This window comes from Myotis nattereri, assembly GCF_964212035.1.
Source record: "Myotis nattereri genome assembly, chromosome: 2".
Taxonomy (NCBI): Eukaryota; Metazoa; Chordata; class Mammalia; order Chiroptera; family Vespertilionidae; genus Myotis; species Myotis nattereri.
The window spans coordinates 204,581,981-204,608,970 of record NC_138076.1 but is presented as its reverse complement, the minus strand read 5'-3'; the positions used below and the strand labels follow the sequence as shown (position 1 = coordinate 204,608,970).

Sequence of the window (26,990 nt, the reverse complement as noted above, 5' to 3'; positions counted from 1 at the left end):
TATATGTGCCATGAGATAAAAAAAGGTTGACAATTAATGAGCTAATCAATGGTGAGCTGAGATATAACCCAGTCTCATACTCTTTCTACCACCATGATGTTGGAGCCAACCAGAATTTCCCAAGATTCCTGACTATGCTCCCATTTTATTTATACTAGAGGCCTGGCACATGGATTCGTGCAGCGGTGGGGGTCCCTTGGCCTGGCCTGCACCATCTCACAATCCGGGACCCCTGGGGTGATGTCAGAGAGCCGGTTTTGGCCTGATCCCGCAGGCCAGACCAAGGGACCCCACCAGTGCACCGGGTCTCTAGTATGCATATAAGATCTTTGATTAATCTCTTCCCGCCCTTCCCCCTCCTCACTTCCCTCTGAGATTCATCAGTCTGTTCCATGTTTTCATGCCTGTGGTTTCTGCTCCTATGTTCAGCGACAGCCCCCTGGTGGTCAGTGTGCATCATAGCTACCGGCAGGTCAGCTGGTCGTCTGGTCGCTTAGGCTTTTATATATATAGATATACATACTTACTCTGAAAAAGAAGGGGAGTGGTAGTGTCAGTCAGTGAGGGATAGTATATGATGAGGAAAGAGCTTAGATTCAGAAATTGTCTTGTTTTTCAATTAGTTTTACTATTTATTTGTATTTCTGAGGTTTAGTGTCTTCAGCAAAGGGGGCATAAATTATTATTAAATAAAAATAAGCTGACTCAAAAGATTATTACGAGGGTTAATAACATATATAAAGAACCTGGAACACAGTAGGTGCTCAATAAGTCATATCCTATATAATAAAAGCCTAATATGCAAATTGACCAAACAGTGGAACGACTGGTGGAATGACCAGTCACTATGACATGCACTGACTACCAGGGGGCAGACGCTCAACAGAGGAGCTGCCCCCAGCCCGCAGGCCCCAGGCCAGCCGAGGTGAGTGCCAGTGGGGGCCTCCCAGATTGCCCCGCCGGTCACGCAGTGGGGGGCAGGGCCAGCCAGCGTGCAGTGCCAAGCCTCCAACCAAGGCAGGTGCCAGCAGGGCCCTCCCCCCCGCCCCCCAATTGCCCCACCCACCAGTCTCCCCACAGATCGGCCCTGATCGCCAGCCAGGCCTAGGGACCCTACCCTATATATTGGGAACAGTCTCTTAGATTTAAAAATTAAAACCTGGCAAGGCTACTCTAACACTGAAAAAACAGGATGATGGCAGTGATAACATGCATGGACTCCGGCTTGCACATTTTGTGGTCAGCCCTGATTCTGACACTTATAACTGTGTGACAAAGCCGATTACTTAACTTCTCTCTGCTTCAGTTTTTCTATCCAGAAGATGGGGAAAATGGTACTACTGCCTCAGAAGGACCATGTTATGTACTACTTTTTATAATCAGGGCAAAAAAATGTAGCTGCCCATACAACAGCAAGACACCTTTCACCTGTATGAAAAGTATGGTCACTGGTGCATACAGCATCCCAGATTGCGAGAGGGATGTCCCACTGCCAGGCTGAGACACGCCCCCCCCCCCGACTCCTGTGCATGTATTTTGTGCACTGAGCCTCTAGTATATTTAATAAAGATATATTAAAGTAATCGTCTATATGCCATAAAAACCCTTCAGTCTTTGAGAAGTGCTCAGTTAACAATACTGACACTTTTATAATAAATTAGTACTTAGATGTGTAAATGAAAGTTACACACCCACCCACATGCAGCTGTCTGTTAAAAAAAAATCCATCTTCATTGAATGAACATCAAAAGTCAACTCTACACAAATCAATATTCTCTTCCTCTACCTCCCACTGTCTCATTTGGATGCTTGAAAACAATTCTTAATGTCTTTAGACACAATCTGCTTACTTTTAAACTGCCTAAAATGAAATGAGAAACACTGTATTTTTAAAAGTACAAAAGGCCCTGGAGTAGGAGGCAATCCAAGCGAGGGCACAGCTCTATATGCAACATCCTCTGCATAGGTCATGGACCCCTCAGAATGGTAATTACCCAAGGCTCGTCCCATTGCTAAAAACAACTGTTTAGCACTTTCTAGTGAACAAAGAGTTTTCACATATAATTTTAAATGCTCTTAAGAAACCAAGGAAAAGATGCTATGTCCTCTGTGTGGCAACAAAAGCCGGGGTAGGGAATACTCTCCAGACATCCTGGCTCACTAGATGACTGAATTTATATTACTGTTATTAATTTGCTAGTAACCAAGTAGCTTGGAACAACAGGCATTTATGGCCTCACAGTGAGGCAGGCCAGAAGTCTGAAATTACTGTGCTGGCAGGGCCATGCTCCCTCCCTCTGTAAGCAATAAGAAAGGATCTGTTCCAGGCTGCTCCCTTAGCTTTGAGTACATAGTTCCTGGCCCTGTTGCAGCTCTGGCGGAGGAAAACGCTTTCCTCTATCTACCCTCAAGCTTCTTTGGATGGTCAGATAAGACATGAGACAGAACAGCAAGAGAAAATAACCAAATTTAATACGTACATATGTATGGGAATCCCACGTACATGTGGGAGTCAGAGACCCCACATGCACAAGAGGTTCAGAGACAGAAAAGGAATATTCTGAGCTGGGGTGAGGCAATGCACCTTGGGGCTTCAGGAGGTCACTGCAGGGAGGAGGAAAGCACATGTTCAGTAATTTACCAGTTGGCCCTACCATATAGATACTTAAAAGCTTATTTCTGCTGATAACTCTCTTCATAGGTCAAGCTCCTGATTTAGATTCTTCTGGGTAGTGGAGGTGGGAGGCAGGAGTTCCTCTAGAGCCTGCAGGGTTCATCTGCATACCACTGAGGCATATCTTGGGGTGACTAGCTCTGAACGCCCACCGGCCCCCCAGCATAACTCCAATCTTCACAAGGCATTCTCCTTGTGTGCCTGCGTCTGTGTGCAAATTTACCCCTTTTTTAAGGACCTCAGACAAACTGGATTAGGGCCCATCCTAATGACCTCATCTTCACTTGATCTTCTTTTCAAATAAGGTCACACTCACAGGTACTAACTAGGGTTTCCATGAATTTAAAGCACACAGTTCAGGCAGTAGCAATTGCAGTATCCTTCTTCCTCCTAACCTTGCCAGACTCTGGGGGCAAACAGCATTCATTAACTCAGTCATTCAATCAACGTTTGAATGCTTATGTATCAGGTTCTGTACAGGGTGGGTATTGATGCAAAAAAAAAAAGAACTGGATGGGGCCATGGTCCTTAACAAGTCACACTTTAGAGCAGCGGTTCTCAACCTGTGGGTCGCGACCCCTGTGGGGGGCGTTGAACGGCCCTTTCACAGGGGTCACCTAAGACCATCAGAAAACACATATATAATTACATATTGTTTTTGTGATTAATCACTATGCTTTAATTATGTTCAATTTGTAACAATGAAAATGCATCCTGCCCTGACCGGTTTGGCTCAGTGGATAGAGCGTCGGCCTGCAGACTGAAGGGTCCCGGGTTCGATTCTGGTCAAGGGCATGTACCTTGGTTGCGGGCACATTCCCAGTAGGAGGTGTGCAAGAGGCAGCTGATCGATGTTTCTCTCTCATCGATGTTTCTAACTCTCTATCCTCTCTGTAAAAAATCAATAAAATATATATTTAAAAAAAAAAAGAAAATGCATCCTGCATATCAGATATTTACATTACGATTCATAACAGTAGCAAAATTACAGTTATGAAGTAGCAACGAAAATAATTTTATGGTTGGGGGTCACCACAACATGAGGAACTGTATTAAAGGGTCGCGGCATTAGGAAGGTTGAGAACCCACTGCTTTAGAGGGAATCAGAGACACATTATTATAGTATTAGGGACAATTATCGAGCACCTACTTGCACTCGTGTTGAAGTAGACACTTCTCATTGTCTTATCAATATAATCGCGGGTGTGATAAGTGGTTATCAGACCTGCGGGGGGTGGGGTGGGCAGGAGTCTTTTTACAAATTAGGTTGCCCTGCATCTGAGTCTAAGGGAAGGTGTAGAAATACACTAGGTAGGGCAAAGGTAGTTGCAGTGAGCAGCAGGTGCCATAGAAGAGCATTTTATGGAGGAAAAAAATAGCAAAGAGTAAAGGTTTAAGGGATGCAGATTGTAAACTGGGATTTTAGCCCATTTTCTTCTCTCCTGTATCTCCAGCACTTTGAGCAGTGTCTGGCTCATTCAGTAATTGTTGAATGAATATAAGGGCATCACATGAATAAGGAATGGCATGGATTAGTTCAATGTCCTCCTGTAAGGTGGGCAAAGGCCCCACTAAACGGGAGAGACGAGGGCTCACATACTGTTGATATTCGCTAGTATTAGGGAATTACTAGAAGTCCAGGAATGCTTGGCACCCGCCCGGCCATTACTCCACATCCCCAGGGCAAGTTCAAGGGTTACAGCACCTTTGGAATGGCGCTGCACACTCCAAAGCAGGGTTCTTTGCACAGAGCTGGACTGATGCACGCAGTTTGGCATCCGAGCCTACGTGCAGCCTCCTCCGTCCTACTCTCCTCCGTCCACCCCACCTGCCCCCACTACCTGCAGGAACCCCTCGCAGACTCTCAGCGGGAACAAAGCCGCCCCCGGGCCTTCTAGGGACCCTCCACCCGTGGGAGTGCCTACGTGCGCCAGCCGGGCGGCCCCGCCCTAGCTCCGCCGGAATGCTGCGAGAGCGCACGCGCACCTTCCCCGGCCGAGCGCGCGCCCGCGAGCTGCCCGCATCCCCGTGCTCATCCGGGTCTCAGCGAGCCTCAGCCAATGGAGGAGGCTCATGGCTACGGGGGCGGGGCTAAGCTTTCCTTCACGTGGGGCCTGTGAACACCCCAAGGCCCTACCCGGCAACCGCGACCAGTCCGCGGAGAAAAGGGACTGAGGTAGAGAGACCGGCTTCTCCGCGAGGACCGACAGTTTTGAGATCGAACGGCTGCCGCCCCCTAAAGGGGACCGAAGAGCGAGCACATTCTCCAGTCCGCGCCGCTGTAGTAAACACACTTCAGAAACGTGAGGTGCCGGTGGTCACGTGGGCAGCGCGCCTTCCAGTCAGGAGCTGGGGGCGGGGCCGCGGCCGCTGACGCGGCGGTGGCGGCGGAGTCACCCGGGCCGGCTCGACACCGGTCACCGGCCGGCAATCCTCCAGCGGCCTCGACCGTCGCCTGCGTGTTCCGTCCTCGCTCCTGGGCCGAGAAGCAGCGTGGCCGGCGGGTGCCGAGTCCTCGCTCCTCCTCCTCGGTGGCTCGCCTCGGGCGGGCCGCTTTTCCTCAGGGACTGCCTCGGTGGGGCGAGGTTTCCGTGACGAGCCTCCAGGGGCTCCGGGGACCGGCTCGGGCTGTCGTGGCGGCTCGAGCCCCTGGAACTCGCTCACCCTCCGGGGGTCGGCGGCCCTCGGAGTTATGCGTGTCATCCAGGCGGGTGCGGCGGGCGCCGGCTCCTAAAGGGCGTCACACCCGGACTCCGCCGACCGGGCAGCCTCCATTCGGCTCCCGGCTGCGCCTCCAGCGCCCTCTCCCTCCCCGGACCGCTCCTCGGACTCATTGTTTCCTTTTCCCCCTCGGCCGCCCTGTCCTCCTGCCCGGGCTGCGGCGGTTCTCCTGGAAGCGGAGGTGTCGGTGATGAGCCGGACCCTCGTGCCTTGAATTTCTCCGCGGAGGAGCTCGGCGGTGCCCCGCCGCCCGCCGCGCTCCCGGGATGGGGGTGAACGCGGTGCACTGGTTCCGAAAGGGGCTCCGGCTCCACGACAACCCCGCCCTGAAGGAGTGCATTCGGGGCGCCGACACCATCCGCTGCGTCTACATCCTCGACCCCTGGTTCGCGGGCTCCTCCAACGTGGGCATCAACAGGTGGCGGTGAGTCAAAAATCTCGGGGGAAATTGCTGTCGGTGTTTTAATGAGTCGGGACTTGACAGATCAGCCCCATCTGGGCACTTCAGCCCGGGGTCCGACCGCCTTGCTTAACGCCGCTTGAAGAATTGTAGCTGCTTCGGGTACGAACTCGGATGGACCGGGTAGTGCTCTGGCCCGGGAGTGCTGGCAGCCTGGGACAGCCTGGCCTCCGAGTGTGAATTACGCGTCTCGGCGCTCATGGGAACTCTCCCCCGGATTGTATGGGGACTTCTCAGTGGCGGGGTTGAGGAAACACCCGCCCATTTCTCAGCGACCCCGTGGGTTGGTTTCCTTGGCCTCTTTGTGGCTTTCGGAAGGATTTCGGTTTTTCGTGTTTACGGTTGTGTCCCCGGTAATTCATAGCATTCAGCACAGTCGCCTTCCAAACCCAGTTTTCTTCCACCTCGAGGTTGACGGAGGAAAAGCAAGGGAGATCACATCTGGTTTCTCTTTGCTCACAGCTCTTCCTCTCGAGCTCCCCCTGGTGGTGGGCTGGGCAACACGGCTTTTCTTTCTAGGCAAAGTATAATCCTTCCAGGGATCAGAGGCCTGGAGGAAACCTTAGAGACGCGGGATGATCTTCCCGGAAATGCCAGGCGAGGGGCTTATTCGGCCCTCTGGTGGAAGTGAAAGTGTTCGATGAACAGAGTGACCGCCTGCTGTATATGGGGCACTGCTTTAAACACCAGGGATATAGCAGTGAATAAAACAAGACAAAAAATTCTTGTCCTTTTTGAGCATAGGCGCCAGAAAGTAAGATATATATAGTATTTGGTGGTGGAGAAATGCTGTGGAGAAATACAGAGCAGAGGAGGAGGATAAAGATTATAAGAGGTTGGGATTAGAATTGCAATTTAAATTGTGGCGATTGGGAAAAACTCAGAGAAGGTGGCAAGTTAACAAGGTGATGAAGCAAATACGGACTGCGGCTGTCTAGGGGAGAAGCATTCTAGGCAGTGGGACGTCGGAGAAAGGGCCCCGAGGTGCAAATGTCCTTAACCTTCGGAACAAACAGCAGAAGAAGCCAATGTGACTGAAGCAGAATAGGTGAGAGGAAAAGTAGTAGATGTGGTCAGAGATGTAACAGGGCCATATTGAGTAGAGCTTTATAGGTAGTTGTGGACTTGTACTCAAAGAGAAAAGTGGGAATAATGGCAGGATTATGAGCAGAGAAGTGACATGATCTGACTTAAGTTTGAAAAAAATGTCTCTGGCTGTGATTCTGAGAACAGACTGAAGGCGGTGGAGTGTGCAGATGGACAAGAAGCAGGAAGAGCAGCTAGGAGGCTGTTGTTCATCCAGCTGAAAGGTGAGAATGGCTTGGACCTTAGTGATAGTGGTGACAAGTAGTCAAATGCTGAGTATATTTTGAAGGCAGAATCCACAGTATTTGTTGGCTGGTTGGATATGTGGTGTGAGAGAAAGAGAGGAACTGGGAATGCTTTAAAAATATTTGGCTTGAGGAACTAGGAGGATGGAACTGCACTTTGCTAAGAAAATGAAGTTAGAGAAGCCATTGGGAGGGTGTTTGGAGTTCTCTTTTGAACTTGGTTAAATTTGAGCTGTTTATTACACATCCAAATGCAGATAGCAGACAGGCAATTGGAATTCGGAGCAGACAGAGATCTATGCGGGAGGTATAAATTGGAGAGTCGTCAGTTTATATATATATTTAAAGCTATTTATTCATCTATTCATTCATTGAACATACATTTGTCATGCATTTAATATATGCCAGGCACTGTGTTATGTGCCAGCATTCAGCATAAACTAAACAGCTAAAACAAAACAAAGTCCCTACCTTGTTGAAGCTATATTCTAGTGAAGCCATGAAACTATATGAGAACATTAAGAAAATAAGCATAGGTAGAAAAGAGAAAAGAAAAATATTGAATATCAACTGTAATTAAAAAATGGAGTTTTTTTTTTAAAGAGAGAGGAGATCCACGGGCTGAGCCTTGGGTGCTCTAATGGGTAGATGTTGAGGAGAAACATCTGGTAAGTTAGGAAGAAAAACCAGCAGAGTGTAGTGTCTGAATAGCTAAGTAAAGAAAGTATTTTAAAGAGAGTATTTTACCTATGGTCAGGTGCTGTTGATAGGTCAGGTGAGATGAGGATGAAAATTTAAAAATTGTATTTAGCATTTTGAGGCCATTCATAATCTTGAATAGAGTGGTTTCAGTAGTGTAAAGACACAAGCCTTTTTGGAATGGCTCAAGAGAAGCTGACAGGAGAAAGGTGGGAGACAGCTTACATAGACAGCTCTTTTAGGAAGTGTTGCTATAATAGGATCAGAGAAATGTGGTTCCTAGAGTGCGATGTGAAATCAAGAGAGGATTTTGTTTAAGATGGGAGAAATTACAGTATGTTTGAATGTTGATGGGAATGATACATCAACTATAAAACACTCATTAGCAGAATTAGTGTCATTAATGTTGATTCAGGGAAAGATGGTAAATATATATTTTAATGTATTAATAGTATCTTATAGTAATAGAGTAATAATTCCCTTTTCATAAGATTGTTAGGAGGATTAAATTACTTAACAAATGTAAAATGCTTAAAATGTGAGTGGTAGTAGTAAATGCTTGTCAGTTGCTATTAAATTGGAAGCCTTTGGTAAATATCTAAATGTCTATAGTAAGTTTTTTCTAGAGCAGTTTATAAATTTATAAAATCTAGACTGTTAGCTTCTGTAGCAGGGGGCTTATATATTGTTTTACTTTGTACACCCAGAAACTCACATTGTCAAATAATGAGTGAAATAAAACTGGTAACCACAATAGAAATAGTCCCATGTTTTGGATTGTGCGTCTCCTGACTTCGTCTTGAGTTCCAGACTCTCATATTCAGCATTTTTACTCTGATTTTAATTAAACATCTTAAGCTGGGTCTTGCCCCCACTCTCCCATCTCCCAAGGTTTCTTTAAATCATAATAAATAGCAACATTTACCTCATTGCTCTGCAAGAACCTCGGAGCCATCTTCCCTTCATTTCTGTTTCCTCACAACCTCATGTCTAGTCCTTCAGCAATTATTATGTCCTTTCCTTCATAATAACTTGCATATCCAGTCAAATCTCACCCTTCCACTGCTATTATACTATCCAAGTCACCAGCATTCATTGCATGACTAGTGAAATAGCCTCCCTACTTCCATTTTTATGCCTTACCAGTCTGTTCCATGTGGAAGTAAGGTAATATTTTAAAAACTTTAATCAGATCATGTCATTCCTATGCCTCAGACCTTAGCAGGGATCATTCCTTCAATATCCCTACTCAGAGAAGCCTTTTCTGACCATCCCATGTAAAGTAATTGCCCTACTACTTCCCCACACCTCCCACTTTTCACTTTTACCTCCTCGTCCTGTTTTGTTTTGTTTTTTCATGGCATTCATCACTACCTGAATTTATATATTTATTGATTTACTTCTTTATTGTGGTACTCCTTCATTAAATTACACAAGAGTGGGATTGATTCATTATTGGTTCCTCAGCCCTTTAACAGTGGTTTTCAGAATTGGTCCAGGGACACTTATGGTTTCCTGAGACTCCAGGTGTCTGTGAAGTCAGAATATCCTATCTAATAAAAGACAAAAAGGGTAATTAACTGTACCTCTGCTACGCTTCCCATTGGCTAATCAGGGCAATATGCAAATTAACTGCCAACAAAGTTGGCGGCTGGCAGCCATGCAGCTGAAGCGAGCAGGAGACTTGCTTCCTCCAGTGATGGAGGAAGCCAAGGTTCCCTGCCTGCCGTGGCCTGGCTCTGAGCCCGAAAGCAACAATGTTTCAATTATAGAAGCTAAACAAACCCCAGATACCTGCTTTCAGCCGGCCGTGGCCTCAGAGCTGGGAGCGCCAGTGACGGCAGCAATGTTTCAATTATAGAAGGTAAATAAATCCCAGGAAAAAAAGAAAAAGAAAAAAAGGAGAGGCTGGGAGCTTCAGTCGCTGGCCAGCCTGAAAACGGCCCTCAGCCCCTCACCCAAACTGGCCAGGTACCCCAGTGGGGACCCCCACCATAAAGGGGGTGTGGCCAGCCTGAAAACAGCCATCAGCCCCTCATCCAGGCTGGCCAGGCACCCCAGTGGGGACCCCCACCCTGAAGGGGGTGTAACCAGCTGCAAACAGCCATCAGCCCCTCACCCAGGCTGGCCAGGCACCCCAGCGGGACCCCCACTCTGAACCGGGACACCCTTCGGGGCAAACCAGCTGGCCCCCACCCGTGCACCAGGCCTCTATCCTATATAATAAAAGAGTAATATGCAAACTGACCCTAACAGCAGAACGACTGGGAATGACTGGTCACTATGACACACACTGACCACCAGGGGGCAGACGCTTAATGCAGGAACTGCCCTCTGGTGGTCAGGGCGCTCCCACATGGGGGAGCTCTGCTCAGCCACAAGCCAGGCTGATGGCTGCCAGTACAGCGGTGGTGGTGGGAGCCTCTCTTGCCTCCTCAGCAGCACTAAGGATGTCTGACTGCAGCTTAGGCCTGCTCCCCACTGGCAAGTGGACATCCCCTGAGGGCTGCTGGGCTGCCAGAGGGATGTCTGATTGCCAGCTTAGGCCCAATCCCCCAGGGAGCAGGCCTAAGCCAGCAAGTGGTCATCCCCCGAGGTGTCCCAGACTGCGAGAGGGCACAGGCCGGACTGAGGGACCCCCACCCCCGAGTGCACAAATTTTTGTGTACCGGGCCTCTAGTTTTCATAATAACAGTAAGACATTATTTGACTTTGTTACTGTCATTCCCTCGCATGTGTACAGTCTTGTATTTCAGTAGCTGCATGATAAGTGAAAGCATTAGTGCTATGATGGCTAATATGTGTGCTGGTGTCTTGTGTTGTAAACTTCTTTCAGCTTTAATTTTTCACATACATGTTGATAAATATTACCTATAAGACAGAGCTCATTGGGGTTAATTAGTAATGTATATATATAAAAGCCTAAGCGATCATTACGACCGGTTGACTGGTCACTATGACATGCACTGACCACAAGGGGGCAGATGCTGAACACAGGAGCTTCCCCCTGGTGGTCAGTGCGCTCCCACAGCCAACATCCCTAACACATACCCTCTCCCACCCATCCCCCCCCCATCTGTGTCCATTGGTTATGCTCATATACATGCTTATAAGTTCTTCGGTTGATCTCTTACCCCCTCACCCCCTGCCTTCCCTCATAGGTTGGACTCTGGTTCTGTTTTTATCAGTTTATGTTGTTCATTATATTCCACAAATGAGTGAGATCATGTGATATTTATCTTTCTCTGACTGGCTTATTTCACTTAGCATAATGCTCTCCAGTTCCATCTATGCTGTTGCAAATGGTGAGAATTCCTTCTTTTTTACAGCAGCGTAGTATTCCATTGTGTAGATGTACCACAGTTTTCTAATCCACTCATTTGCTGATGGGCACTTAGACTGTTTCAAAATCTTAGCTATTGTACATTGTGCTACTATGAACATAGGGGTTCATATATCCTTTCTGATTGGTGTTTCTGGTTTCTTGGGATATAGTCCTAGAAGTGGGATTGCTGGGTCAAATGGAAGTTCCATTTTTAATTTTTTGAGGAAACGCCATACTGTTTTCCACAGTGGCTGCATTCCCACCAGCAGTGCAAGAGGGTTCCTTTTTCTCTGCATTCTCGGCCAGCACTTGTTGTTTGTTGATGATAGCCATTCTGACAGGTGTGAGATGGTACCTCATTGTTGTTTTGATTTGCATCTCTCAGATGATTAGTGACTTTGAGCATGTTTTCATATGTCTCTTGGCCTTCTGCATGTCTTCCTTTGAAAGGTGTCTATTTAGGTCAGGGGTCCTCAAACTTTTTAAACGGGGCCAGTTCACTGTCCCTCAGACCGTTGGAGGGCCGGACTATAGTTTAAAAAAAAACTATGAACAAATTCCTATGCACACTGCACATACCTTATTTTGAAGTAAAAAAACAAAACAGGAACAAATACAATATTTGTATTTGCATGTGGCCCGCGGGCCGTAGTTTGAGGACCCCTGATTTAGGTCCTTTGCCCATTTTTTGATTGGGTTGTTTGTCTTTTGTTAAGTTGTATGAGTTCCCTATAAATTTTGGAGATTAAACCCTTATCAGAGATAACATTGGCAAATATGTTCTGCCATGCAGTGGGCTCTCTTATTGTTTTGTTGATGGGTGTTGTTGTTTTTTTGCTGTGCAGAAGCTTTTTATTTTGATATTAGTCCCATTTTTTTATTTTCTCCTTAGTTTCCATTGCCTAAGAGCTATATCGGTAAAGATCTTGCTACGACAAATATCTGCTATTCTGCTGCCGATGGCTTCTTCTAAGATTTTTATGGTTTCCTGCCTTACATTATGGGATCATGTTAGTCTCATAAGATAAGTTGGTAATTTTATTTCCTTTCTATGGTCGCTAGTGGTACAAATAACAGGAATTCTATGTTCCATAAAGGTTTTCTAGAATTCACCTGAAAAGCCTTTTGGGTTGGGGACTTTGGGGAAGAGGCAGATTCTTTTTGTAGATATTTTAGTGTACCTGCACAGTCTACACCTTAAACTACCCACATCAAAACCCTTACTAAAAGGATGAATTTTAGCTTCCACTTTAGTAGCTCTGTGATCTACTGTTCCTCTTTCTCCTGTGGATAGTTTATTGGATCTAGAGTCAATGCCTGACCCACAATGTATCAAATTGGAGCATGAAGGTTTGGAAAAGGGATACAGAGACTCTCTTTGGTTGGTATTGGACCTTAACACTGAGCAATCATAAAACACTAAGTCTCTTAGCATAGAAAGATGATTATAGAAAAAAGAAAATGAGCACATGTGCAGAAAGGAACAAACAAGACCATTCAGTTCCAAAAAGGAGCAGGTGTCCTAGGCTCTAACATTCTAGAATCTTTTTACTTGACTATACTTCCTGAGCACAGGCTCCATGAGACACTCCAGTATTCTTCCAATACTTTTTTTTCTTTGTTTTAGCTTGACTTAATGTGAGTAGATTTCTGTTTAGAAACAATTACTGATGTAGGCCATTTTTTGTCATACTTTTCAATTCCATTGGTGTTTATTAACTTTCTTAGGTTTTCTTTTCAGTTAGTTTGTTAATTGAATTTGATAATAATTCTTATTTTCCTAACATGTCTACCATTTAATCTAGTCTGACATTTCTCACATTACTAATAGGTTTTATTTTTCTTTCTTTTTTTGTTTCTTGGGTAGACTTGCCAGATGCTTTTCCATTTTATTGATTGTTTGAAAGCAAAGCTCTTACAGAAGGAATAAAGAATATTGTTAATGAGTTATGTCCAGGCTCAGTTGTTTTATAGTTGGTTCTACCAAACAGTTAAGAACATGTAACTTCAGTGCTATAAGAAGCATTGTTCAGGGGCATAGTAAAAGAAGAAGAAATTACAATCCTATATCATTTAGGAATAAAATGTACAAATTTTTCAAATAGAATACAAATTCATACTTTAGAAGAATATTCTACATGTATATTGAAAATGCAAGGATAATTCTATATTGGATATGTATATTAATATAAAATATTAATAGGCCAAGGAAAAATTGTAAGATCATCTTCATGGATGCTGAAAAGACTTTTGATAAAGTTCAACATCCATTCTTTTTTGTGTTAATCCTCACCGGAGGATATTTTTTCCATTCCTTTTCAGAGAGTGTAGAAGGGGAAGAGAAGAGAGAAAAATAGCCATGTGAGATTAGTTGCCTCCTGCAACCCTGTAACCAGGGGTGGGGAGAAGGTGTGGAGTGAACTTGCAACCCTTTGATGCACAGGCCCATGCTCTGTCCAATGAGCCACACCAGCCAGGGCTCTTCCTAAACTTTTCTTATACCTTCCTTCCCCAGTACTATGCACTCTACTATCCTGCTGTATAGAGTCTCCTCCTTTTCTCCTAAAAAGGCCTCAGTAAAACCACAATACATTCCCAGTTCATAGGTCAATGCTCAACCACTGAGCCATGTTGGCCGGGCGGTATTCTGTTACTCTTGCCAAGATTTATCTCTTGGACTTCTGTTCTCTGTTTAGTGTGCACATTCCTATTTAAAGTTTGTTGTTGGGGTGTATGTGTGTTTACCAGGGGTTAGTGGAATAGGATATTATTCATTCTGTGTGTTATCTATTAATATTATAGTACTAGAGGCCCAGTACACAAAATTTATGTACTCGGGGGGGGGGGGGGTCCCTCAGCTCGGCCTGTGCCCTCTTGCAGTTCGGGAGCCCTCAGGGGATGTCTGACTGCTGGCTTAGGCCTGCTCCCCACGAAGGAGGGAGAGGTTCCTATCACTGCCACTGCGCTTGCCAGCCGTGAACTCAGCTTCTGCCTGAGCAGCAGTACCCCTGTGGGAGCACACTGACCACCAGGGGACAGCTCCTGCATTGAGCATCTGCCCCCTGGTGGTCAGTGCGCATCATAGTGACCGGTCGTTCGGCCATCAGGCCAAAACCGGCTCTCTGATATCCCCCTAGGGGTCCCAGATTGTGAGAGGGCGCATGCCAGGCTAAGGGACACCATTGTTGTATGATCGGGGCCAGGGAGGGATGTGGGAGGTTGGCCAGCCAGGGAGGAACCACGGGAAGGCTCCAAGGCATGTCCGGCCTGTCTCGCTCAGTCCCAATCAGCCAGACCCCAGCAGCAAGGTAACCTACCAGTTGGAGCATCTGCCTCCTGGTGGTCAATGCATGTCATAGCGAGCAGTTGAGCGTCCTTAGCATATCATTAGCATATTATGCTTTGATTGGCTGACTGGACGACCTGACACTTAGCATATTAGGCTTTTATTACATCGGATTATCCTGAATATGGACTTAGATTCTCTGTTAATCTTTTTGTCATGAGCATGATTTTTTAAAAAGAGTTGTGTTTCCATCTGTAGCTTTAAAAAAACCTGTAGCTTCAACATTTCAGACACTTTTCTTAATGATTATGTGCCAGTGTTCTCACTCTTAAAATTGGGACTTATGAGAAAACAGAGAGAGAGAGAGAGTTGGGAGGGAGGGGGAGGAATTCTTTTATAACATGTCCCCCAATCTTAGTTTTATTTATCATTGGACTTATTCATAATAGGGTAGGAAGGAGTTTATCTCTTTCAAATCCTGTGCTGTACTGTGTTTTTGTTTTGCCAACCCATCAGGTACCAATTATTTATGTCTACTCTATAACAGGTATACTATAATACTTTCTACTTAGCATCTACCAGTTATGATTTACACTGTTTAAACAAAATAACTGTGTGACAGGAACTGTGTAATTCTTTCTGCTTCACTTTTTTTGTCTTTATATAATTTTCAGTGTTGTCTAGTCAGTTCAGATATTTTAGTCTTGAGTACAAAAGCATTACTAAGCATTGTACAACACTTTTTACAATATATTATGATGCTTTTACAACTGTTTCACCTTGCTATATTGTAAACACTTGAAGGGCACCTAATCCAGTGATTCTAAATATGGATTTGAATTGGATCAGGAAACTTATAGAGAGATCAGTGGTTTGCTCATTGTTTTAAAGAGTTGGAACTAGAATCCAGGTGTTCAGATTATTAAATATTCTTCCTCCTAAAATAAGAGTGACTTGGTATCCATGTGGGGGAAAAAAAAAATCTGGATACCTATCTTGCACAGTAATACAAAAATTAATTGTAGATACAAATGTGAAAAGTAAGTCAATAATGCTCATGTAGAATAAAATGAAGGAAAGACTCTCCATGCGTTTAGGAGAGGCAAAGACATCTTAAACAGGACACGTGTTATTGTAAACATGTACCCGTGTTCACACACAGCATTAACTAAAAGGGAAAAATTGATAAATTTAATTTCATTAAAATTAAGAATTCTGTTTATTAAAAATGGGAATAATTAATAAATAAATAATACAAGAATAAACGGATTTGTATAGTCACAACTGTAAACCTACTTTTGCCCCACACTATATATAGCTCTCTAATACATTTGCCTTTTATAAACAGATTTTATTTAACAGATTTTATTTAATTCCATGTAGGTACTATAAAGTCCTCAAATAGATGTCCTTGATTTTATCTGTCCTTTTGAGGTCACAATGCAGTGCTGTCTAAAAATAGACAAAGATTAGTAGGAAGCCTAGATTGCAAATACATCTTATGTGATTTTTGAAATGAGGGTGGTATAAGTTACATATACTTACATTAGAGTAATTCAGTTCCAGAAGATTACCTGATATTTCTGTTGAAGATCATCTTACACTGTTACCAAAAAGTGAAATGCTGTGATAATAAAAGACCTGTATCAAATATTATCTTTGTGAAATCTTATGGCCGTCCTTGACAGATTTGATTCTCCTGTGTTTCCTTGGTGCCATGCACTTTAATAATAAAGTTTAATAAGTAATATAATAGTTTTTATACCTTATTTTAATTAAATTTGAGAGGCATTAGGGTGGGAATTCTATGTTTATTTTTGTATCTCAATAAAATGACCAAGTGTGAAAGAATGAATGAATAAAAGTGCGTTACTAGTAACTTACTATAAAAAAATCATAAAAGTGCACCCTGACTGGTTTGGCTCAGTGGATAGAGCATTGGCCTGCAGACTGAAGGGTCCCAGGTTCGATTCTGGTCAAGGGCATGTACCTTGGTTGCCGGCACATCTCCATTGGAGGGTGTGCAGGAGGCAGCTCATCGATGTTTCCCTCTCATTGATGTTTCTGGCTCTCTATCCCTCTCCCTTCCTCTCTGTAAAAAATCAATAAAATATATTTTTTAAAAATCATAAAAGTGGTATGGACCATGCCACCAGTGGGTCTCTCCCTCTCCCAATCTAAGGACCACCAGCGGTTCTCAACCTGTGGGTCGCGACCCCTTTGGGGGTCAAACGACCCTTTCGCAGAGGTCGCCTAAGACCATCAGAAAACACATATAATTACATATTGTTTTTGTGATTAATCACTATGCTTTATGTTCAATTTGTAACAATGAAAATACATCCTGCATATCAGATATTTACATTACGATTCATAACAGTAGCAAAATTACAGTTATGAAGTAGCAACGAAAATAATTTTATGGTTGTGGGTCACCACAACATGAGGAACTGTATTAAAGGGTCATGGTATTAGGAAAGTTGAGAACCACTGGTATACACCTATATATTAAATGGAGTCAGTATATTCTAAGGCAGCCGTGGGCAAACTACGGCCCGCGGGCCGGATCCGGCCCCTTTGAAATGAATAAAACTAAAAAAGAAAAAGACCGTACCCTTTTATGTAATGATGTTTACTTTGAATTTACATTAGTTCACACAAACACTCCATCCATGCTTTTGTTCCGGCCCTCCGGTCCAGTTTAAGAACCCATTGTGGCCCTCGAGTCAAAAAGTTTGCCCACCCCTGTTCTAAGGTCTTTGCATTGTTAAAGAATCAAAATACTCATTGATTTGATTTCTAGGTAACCTCCAAAAGAACAGTAAAAAGAAGTTATAACTAACAATCTTAAGAATTGAGGAAAATGGTATAATTAAAAAACTTAATTTAAAAGAAGGCAAGAAACGAGACTTAGAACAAGTGGTACAAATATTAAGATGGTAAATTGGGGGAGAACCAAGATGGCGGCATAGGTTAACGCCGGAGTTTGCTGCCTTGAACAACTACCTCAAAAGTGAAACTAAAAGACGGAACGGACATCACCCAGAACCACAGGAACGCTGGCTGAGTGGAAGTCCTACAACTAGGAGGAAAGAGAAATGCATACGGACACTCAGAGGAGGCGCAGTGCTGAAGTCAAATTCTGAGGTGCAGAGTGCGCGGAGCGGGCTGGCGGCGGAGGGCACGGTTGGCGTTTTCAATCGGGAGGGAGTCGCAGACTCTGAGCTCCAGATCCGGGCGAGTCTTTAGGGACCCAGACTCAAACGGGAGAAGCGGGACTGTCTGGCTTCAGTCAGAGCGAGTGCAGCTTTCTCTCCGAGGTTTGCAGCAGTTGCTGGGACTCAGAGAGGCAGAGCCCCTGGGGACAGGACTGAGAGCCGCCATAACTGCTCTCTCTGGCCCACCCTGTTGATCCTGTGCGACCCGCCCCGCCCAAGCCCTGCACAGAGGCATTTGCCGGATAGCCTCAGGCAAAGGCTAGATTAGCACCTCCCTAGAGGACAGAAGTTCTCTCACTGCAGACACAGCTGATTCTCACAGCCACTTGGCCTGGAGGTCAAACCCTCCCTGGTATTAGCTACAACAATCAAGGCTTAACTACAAGACTGCGCACAAAGACCACTAGGGGGTGCACCAAGGAAGCATAACAAAATGCGGAGACAAAGAAACAGGACAAAATTGTCAATGGAAGATATAGAGTTCAGAACCACACTTTTAAGGTCTCTCAAGAACTGTTTAGAAGCCGCCGATAAACTTAATGAGATCTACAAGAAAACTAATGAGACCCTCGATCTTATATTGGGGAACCACCTAGAAATTAAGCATACACGGACTGAAATAACGAATATTATACAGACTCCCGACAGCAGACCAGAGGAGCGCAAGAATCAAGTCAATGATTTGAAATGCGAGGAAGCAAAAAACACCCAACCGGAGGGGCGGAATGAAAAAAGAATCCAAAAATGCAAGGATAGTAAGGAGCCTCTGGGACAGCTCCAAGCGTACCAACATCAGAATTATAGGGGTGCCAGAAGATGAGAGAGAGCAAGATATTGAAAACCTATTTGAAGAAATAATGACAGAAAACTTCCCCCACCTGGTGAAAGAAATGGACTTACAGGTCCAAGAAGTGCAGAGAACCCCAAACAAAAGGAATCCAAAGAGGACCACACCAAGACACAGCATAATTAAAATGCCAAGAGCAAAAGACAAAGAGAGAATCTTAAAAGCAGCAAGAGAAAGAAACTCAGTTTCCTACAAGGGAATACCCATACGACTGTCAGCTGATTTCTCAACAGAAACTTTGCAGGCCAGAAGGGAGTGGCAAGAAATATTCAAAGTGATGAATACCAAGAACCTACAACCAAGATTATTTTATCCAGCAAAGCTATCATTCAGAACTGAAGGTCAGATCAAGAGCTTCACAGATAAGGAAAAGCTAAAGGAGTTCATCACCACCAAACCAGGATTATATGAAATGCTGAAAGGTATCCTTTAAGAAGAGGAAGAGGAAGAAAAAGGTAAAGATACAAATTATGAACAACAAATATGCATCTATCAACAAGTGAATCTAAGAATCAAGTGAATAAATAATCTGATGAACAGAATGAACTGGTGATTATAATAGAATCAGGGACATAGAAAGGGAATGGACTGACTATTCTTGGGGGGGAAAGGGGTGTGGGAGATGCGGGAAGAGACTGGACAAAAATCGTGCACCTATGGATGAGGACAGTGGGTGGGGAGTGAGGGCGGAGGGTGGGGCGGGAACTGGGAGGAGAGGAGTTATGGGGGCAGAAAAGAGGAACAAATGTAATAATCTGAACAATAAAGATTTAATTAAAATAAATAAATAAATAAATAAAAATAAAAAATAAAAAGATGGTAAATTTAAACCTATGTATGTTACTAATCTTAGTAATTACAAGTGAATCACATTTCCAGTTAACAAAGATTGTTTGAATTTAAAAATATAACCAATTATTAGATTGAGCTATATAAAATTTCTGTTTTGTAGATAAATAACACTAAACTATTAGCAATTTCATATGGTTCAACCCAAAATATGCTGCTTATAAAAAAAATGTATTTTAAATATGGAGTTTTAGATGGCCTACAGTCAATAGTAAGGAAAAAGTTATATCATGCAAACACTAATAGAAAGAAAGCTGGTTGTGTTGCTTTTCTAATATTAGATAAAAGTTTAAGTAAGAAACTGTTATTAGGGATAAAGAGGGATGTTTCACAGTAATTAAAATGAACAATCTTCCTGGAAGATATAATAATTCTAATTTTGTATATGTAAAACATAGCCACTTCAGCACTGCTACATCCCCTGAGGGGTCCCAGATTGTGAGGGACCCCACCCATGCACCAATTTGTGCACTAGGCCTCTAGTATAAAAATACTAGGGTCCCAGTACACGAATTCGTGCACCTTGAAAGGATCTTTGGGCCACAAGGCTGCAGTGGGCACAGGGGTAGGTCTTGGCCCATCCTCTGCGCCCCCACCCAGCCCCTTCTGCCTCGGCTCCTGGTCTCCTGTCTGCTGTCAGCCTCGCTCCCATGCGCTGACAGCACTGGCCCCGCTCACACCCGCTGAAGGCGCAGAGCGATTGGAGCCGACACCAGCAGCAGGTGCGAGTAGGGTGGGTGCAAGCGGCTACTGCCCCAATCGCCCCTCAGGAGCAATCAGGGCTGTCAGCCACTGCTTGCACCTACAGATGGTGCCAAGTGATTGGGACCGGCGCCAGACACTGGCAGCGGGTGCGAGAGGCAGCTGCCGGCCCTGATCACCCTTCAGGAATAGGGGGAGGTGGAGATGCTCTGAGGGGTGATCGGGGCTGGTAACCGCCGCTCACACCTGCTGCTGTTGGGGCAGGCACCAGGCACCGGCAGCAGGTGTGAGCAGCTGCTCCAGTGCCGGCAGCTGGTGCTAGTGGGGCTGGTGCCAGCAGCAAGTGTGAGTGCTGGGCAGAACCGTGGCCCATAGGAGCAAAGAATTTTCAGAGGCTTGTCCCGATGACAGTGACCAGCACCCCTCCTTGGTCTGGCGCCCCGCTCACCTGCTCCACCATCCCACCATGGCCGACACCTGCCATGTTCCGCGCTCGCCCCCTGGTGGTCGGCACATGTCATAGCAACTGGTTGTTGAGTTGTTCTGCCGTTGGTTATTTGCATATTAGCCTTTTATTATATAGGATGGGCTCATGAGTATTTGTTTTATTCTTTGGGTTATAGTCTGTTATTGTTTATTTTGTTGTTTAAATTGTTCCAGCTCTGGCATCCATCTGTATTTTGACACACATCCATCTTATTTCTCTAGAGCTCTTCCTTTGTGGCATTTTTGAGATGCTCCAGTTCATTGTGTAATTTCCTTGCTTAGCCCTGAATCAGCCACTGCTCTGTAGAACCCTTAGTGGAGAAGAATGTTTAGAAACCACGGTCTGGGTGCTTGTATCATCTCTCATAGACTTTTTCAACCCTGGCACTCCTATTGTTTTGTTTTATACTGTATTGTTTTATTTCACAGTCCTGCCTCTGAAAAACATAAATCTAGAGTAAAATTAGCATTATTAGGAAAAGAGAGTTTTCTGGTAGGAATATCAGAAAACCATTATGTGTGGCTCTGTCATTTGCTTTTGTACATGTGTTGAACAGATTTTATGTAGTTCTATTTTAAAACTCTAAAGTCTAGAAGTAGATTTGAAATATGATTTTTGGCCTATTATTATAGTGTCACACGCAATGGTTTCTAAAAATACACACAGAATAGAAGTCCTAGATTCAGGTATCTTTATGTGATTTGGGGATTAAGGAGGTATAAATTACATAGCCTTATACTAGTACTAGTGTAAATCGACCTCCGTGTGGGGAGCCAATATAGGATTAAGCCTCGGACTGACCTGTTGGCAAAGTCAAAAACAAGTCCCAACTTAGAGGGCACAGTCCTCTTAAGCATAATTAGGCTTGACCTTATGATGCTCCCTATATCTTATCTGGGAAGCTAATGGGCTGAGGGAAGTGCAGCAAGAACAAGAACAAAAACAAGTGAAACTCACAAGAACAGTATAGCTATGGTCAAAACAAGTGAAACTCACAAGAACAGTGTAACTATGGAAACCACTACCTTGTTTACCTCTGACTATAAAATAAAGGCTCAGCTTGCCTCAGGATCTTTCTCTGTGGCCTCAGCCAGGCACAGGAAGATCCACAGAGACTAAAGAGAGTTAGAGAGTTCTGAACACTGTCTCTGTGTAAAACATTCTTCGCCGACTCCGTCCACACCTTTGGGAACCCCTGGACCGCTGGGGCTGGACCCTGGCACCTCAGAAGTTAAAGATACTTTAAGTAAAGTCTAATTTAAACTGCTGTCACTAAGTGCTGTCATAGATACTGTCATAGATACTTAAAAATCCGTATTAGTCATACCTTTATAAAATTTTAGAGATCTTCCTCTAAAATTGCCTTGCTTTTATATGTCCTTTAACAATAGGGATTTAAGTAATACTGTGTATATATTACTATAATAATAAATTTACACATCTAGTCTTATTTTGAGACTCCAAGGACTAGAATTATATGTCCTATGTGGATGCCCAAATGTTGGTTATATAAATGAAAGGATATAACAGACTATGTGATCCTGTATTGTATTAAATTACAAATAATTAACTCTCAAATATCTCTGAGGAGATTAAAAGTTAATGTGATTCTAAATGAATCTCTTTACCAAATGAGAAATGGATAATACTTTGGGTTCATTTTGTTTCACTTATTATATTTCTCTAAGCATAGACAAGTTCTGTTATATATCATCCACAAAGGCATTTCTTATTTTCAACTGTGAAATCAAGTGTATATGGAATGTGAGGCCCATGTTCATAATTTACTTATTAGTAATTAAATCAAATTGACCCTTTTTTGTTACTGAAAACTGTATCAGACTTAGGATTCTTAAGTTTCAGTTTGATTGTTCCTTCATACCTCCTTTCCTCCCTTTTTTGACTCTCTTGCCATCCTACCCTCCATTCCACCTTTGTCCATTCTTCTCTGTCTCATCAGTCTTTGTTTTTGTTTCATATACTCTTGCTTCTCTTTTTAAGCACAGGTTGGAACATGATGTGAGTTAAATTTGAAAATAACCACTTGGACTGGGTAGAAAATGGGTATCAGGCAAAGGGCAGAAATAGGAAGACCACTTAGGAGTCTAATATACTTATCTTGAAGAGATGATGGTGGCATGGATCAGAGTGGTAATGGTGAAAATGATAAGAACACTTGGAATCTGGATAGAAATTTAAGAGGTAATACAGCATAGGAAGTGGGATTACTAAATCTGGAGTCCAAAGTAGAAGTGTAGGCTGAAAATATAAAATTGTGAGTCATCAGAACAGAGGTGGTATTCCTAAAACTAAATAAAGGGAAAGGACTGATGGAAGGAATGACCTTCACTTTGAATGAACAAGAGGAATGCTAGACAGAAGGCTACAAATTAGGCTGGAGAGAGAGAAGGGACAAGGATGGAATAAGTTTGGATAGAAGCAAAGAATAGATGTATGTATTTCTAGAAGGAAAGATGGATGGAATGACTGATGGAAGGAAGGGAGGACAGAAAATGGGATAAAGAGCAATGACCTGGCAGAGAGAAGCATAATCAGTTATGGCCAATTAATTGTGTAAGTAAGTGCTTGGCTGAGTCAATGTAAGGCCCCTATATGCTTCTCTGTTTTTTCCCTTGTTATGAAGGAGTACTTTTGTTCAAGTTATGGAGCCACAATGTCAAAGCAGCTAGAATGATAAAGTCACCATTTGGTAAACAACTACCTAGAACTGCAGTAAACTCAGCATAAGCAACATAAAAACTTTTGTTTTGTCAAGCCACTTATTTGGGGCTTGTTTGTTAATCAACATAAGCATATCCTATTCTGACCAATCAGGTGACACTTCGGCCTGAATAACTTTAATTATGGAATCATTATTAACAAAGATTGTAAGACATGGGAAGAGAAGGTTTGAGGGGACTTTTAAAAGAAGATGTTGAATAGGCAGTAGGGTATCAAAAAAATCCTTCTATGGTCACTCTATAGTTATCCTCTCCTCCTTTTACTGTATTTTAGTTTTCTCTATAGAAATTATCATAACTAAAATACTCCGTAGTGGTTCAAGAGCTTAGTATCTGGAGCCAGATTGAATGGGTTTAAAATCTTGGCTTTGCTACTTTTCTCTTAGTGGGTCCTTGGGAAATTTACTTAACCTTTCTATGCCTCAATTTCCTCATTTGTAAATGAGGGAAATACCTACATCAAAGGGTGGTGGTGTTTATGCATGTAAAGTGCTTGGAGCAGTATATAATACACACTTTTAAACATTCGCAGCTATTGCTCTAGTGGTTGTCATAGTCGTTGTTGTCATCATCATCAAATATGCAAACTTCATGGCTCCGGGTATTTATTTTTGTTCTCGCCTTTACCCTAGGGACCACAACAATGTCAGTAGGATCTCAATAAATTTTTGATGGATAGATGGATGAATAAATTGCATTATGTGACTATCACTTTTTGCAGCAATGGAAGTATGGGAAAGGTTTTGACCTTTGGCCATACTTCAGACAGACCTTTGTGACATGTGCTAGATCATAGATTTTTTTAAAAGAAAAAAAAAATAAAGAATTTTTAAACATTGCTGACTTATTTTTTACAGGTGAAAATTGAAATTTTATTAAATTATGTTTTCAGCTTTATTGAGATATAATTGACATATAACTACTCTTTCTGAAGGAGAAAATTTTCAAATAGAACTGTTAGAAAAATATTTTACATAGACCTGGGACAGCATGTTTTTGACCACGTTAGACAGATTTTATTTAGTTATATGTAAATCCTTTAAAGCCTGGAAATACATCTTATACTTGATCTTGGCCTAACCTGGTAGAGCCCCAATGCAGTGGTTTCTAAAATTAGAAAAGTAATAATAAGAGGTCTAGCTTATAAATAGCTTTGTGTGATTTAGATAAGAGAGGCATAAGTTACATAAATTGTATTAGTGCAAACTGATTCCAGAAATTAAGTGATTTTAACCCTTTTAAATCCCATTATTTTAATAACGTTTCTGTATTTATTTTTTTAATATATTGATAGTATCAGTACTCATGTTATCTATAAATAATTACCTTGTTTTTTTTTTCCTTATCCATTATTACACCTTTTATTTCTTGTTCTTCTATTACTACACTGGTTAGGCCTACTAGTATCAGGTTGAATAGAAGTGGTAGATAGCAGGCATCCTTGTCTTTGTCCCAGTCCTAAAAGAAATGCTTTCAACATTATACCATTAAATGTGGTGTTTTCTATAAGTATTTTTGTGGGTGCTCTTTTTCACATTAAGGAAGTTACTAACTGAAAATTGAATTTTAGTGGCTGCTTGTTCTGCATCTGTTAAATTGGTCATGATTTTTTTCTCTTTATTCTATGTATGAAGTGACTTGCATTAAACTAACCAACTTTCTGAGGTTAAGCACAACTTGATCATGATGTATAATTTTTTATATATATTGTTGGATTTGGTTTGCTAAAGTGATACTATTGTGAGTGAGATTAGCTTGCAATTTTCCTTTTGTGCTGTTCTTATCAAATTTTGGTGTCAAATCTAACCTTATAAAATGAGTTGAGGAGTGTTCCTTTTTTGTCTATTCTCTGTATAAGGTTAGGATATTCTATAAAATTAGATTTGTTTATTCCTTAAATGTTTGATAGAATTCATCTGTAAGACTGAGTGCCTTTTATGTTTCCTTTGTAATATTTTTAACCACTGATTCAGTTTCTTTAATGGCTATAGGAAGGACCATTTATGTTCTCTTTTGCTCTTGAGTCAGCTTTGGTAAGTTTTAAATTTCTTCTTGAGTTAGTTTTGATAAGGAACTTACACATTTCATTTTAATTTTTTAAATTTATTTGCATAAAATTGTTCATACTATCTTATTTTCTGTTTAATCCCTGCAGTATCTGAGATTATATTCTCTTTTTGTTCTTAAATCCCTTATTTTTTTCTTCTCCGATTTTCTCCTTAATTTATCTTGTCAGAGGTTTATATTATTGTCTCTTCAAATAATAAATTCTGGCATTGTTTCTATTATGTATTTGTGTTTTGTTTTCACTGATTCCTACTCTGCATTTCCTTCTTTTTATTTTTCTAAAAATTTTGCTGTTTTCCTAACTCAATTTCACATCTTCTTTTCTTTCTTTTTTTAAAATATATTTTATTGATTTTTTAGAGAGAGGAAGGGAGAGGGATAGAGAGTTAGAAACACCGATGAGAGAGAAACATCGATCAGCTGCCTCCTCCACACCCCCCACTGGGGATGTGCCTGCAACCAAGGTATGTGCGCTTGACCGGAATCGAACCCGGGACCCTTCAGTTTGCAGGCCGACGCTCTCCAGTGAGCCAAACCGATCAGGGCACATCTTCTTTTCTAATATAACCATTTAAGCCTATACATTTTCTTCTAATACCACTTTTTGTTTTGTTTTGCATTCTGCTCATTTTAGATATATTTTCTTCATTATCATTCAATTCCAGATATTTTCTAAAATCCATTATTATGTTTTATCCCATAAATTGTTTAGAAAAGTGTTTTTTAAATTCAAAATATATGAATGATACTATTTCCTCTACATTTGTTGAATTCAGTGTTTGTTATGACCTAGTAGAGAGTAAATTTTCATAAATGTCCTATGTATACTTGAATAAATATTTTCCATATATTATAATACCCATTTAATATAATATTTTCAGGCTACTTTATAAATTTTATTTTTGGTTTTGAGTAACTTTAATATGATGTGTCTATATGTGGATCCTCTCTCTGTCTTTGTCCTCTTCTTCTCTATATCTCTTCTCATTTCTATCTGTTCTTCATATCTATTTTAATTCCCCTCCTCCTCCCCCCACCCCCGCCCTTTATCTCATCCCCTGTCCCCTACCCTGTGCTCTTCTCTTTCTTACCCTGCTTGGGATTCATGAGTTGTTTTTTTTGTTTTTGTTTTCCCCATGAGCTTCTTGAATTGGCATCTTTAAGCAGTTCCAGAAAATTATCAGTCATTTTCTGGCCTCTCATTCTGCAGCTCAGATTTAAGTTCTTGTTTCCTTTTGTATTGTGTGATTGATTGATTGGTTGGTTGGTTGATTTTGGGTGGAACTTTTTTGTGGAAATTGAGGCATAAGTTGAAGTCGAGAATCCAGAGTATATTTAACTGTTATTTTAGATCACAACCAACCTGGGATCACTTAAATGCAATGATATGCTTGAGGTGCTAGGGACCACTTAAATTCCATGAACTTGCATTGAGATTATGCATTTGGAGGCATAATTTTAAAATAAATAAATAATAATTATAGATTTATACAAAATGTGCAAAGATAGTACAAAGAGTTCCTGTGTCCTCTATACCTAGTTTCCAATAATATTAACGTCTTACATTACCACTGTGCTTTAGT

General features: G+C 42.4%; 1 protein-coding gene and 1 long non-coding RNA gene across 4 annotated transcripts in view; one reads left to right on the top strand and one right to left on the bottom strand.

Annotated features, from left to right (window-relative positions):
• Positions 1-2,448: 2,448 nt before the first annotated feature.
• On the bottom strand, positions 2,449-4,618 carry LOC308513627. The gene is made up of 2 exons (XR_013995563.1): positions 4,380-4,618; positions 2,449-2,604 (listed from the first exon to the last, which is right to left on the bottom strand). It is a non-coding gene; the product is annotated as an uncharacterized lncRNA (long non-coding RNA).
• A 407-nt stretch (positions 4,619-5,025) lies between these two features.
• The window catches only part of CRY1 (cryptochrome circadian regulator 1), a 46,467-nt gene continuing 24,502 nt past the window's right edge, over positions 5,026-26,990 (top strand). For 2 of the 3 annotated variants that reach the window (XM_081083799.1, XM_081083800.1), the window contains exon 1: positions 5,044-5,819. In XM_081083799.1, coding sequence (XP_080939925.1) covers positions 5,662-5,819 — 158 coding nt within the window. In that variant the 5' untranslated portion in view covers positions 5,044-5,661. Of the gene's footprint in view, positions 5,820-26,990 lie in introns of all 3 variants that reach the window. The other variant, XM_081083798.1, reaches the window with a different exon arrangement.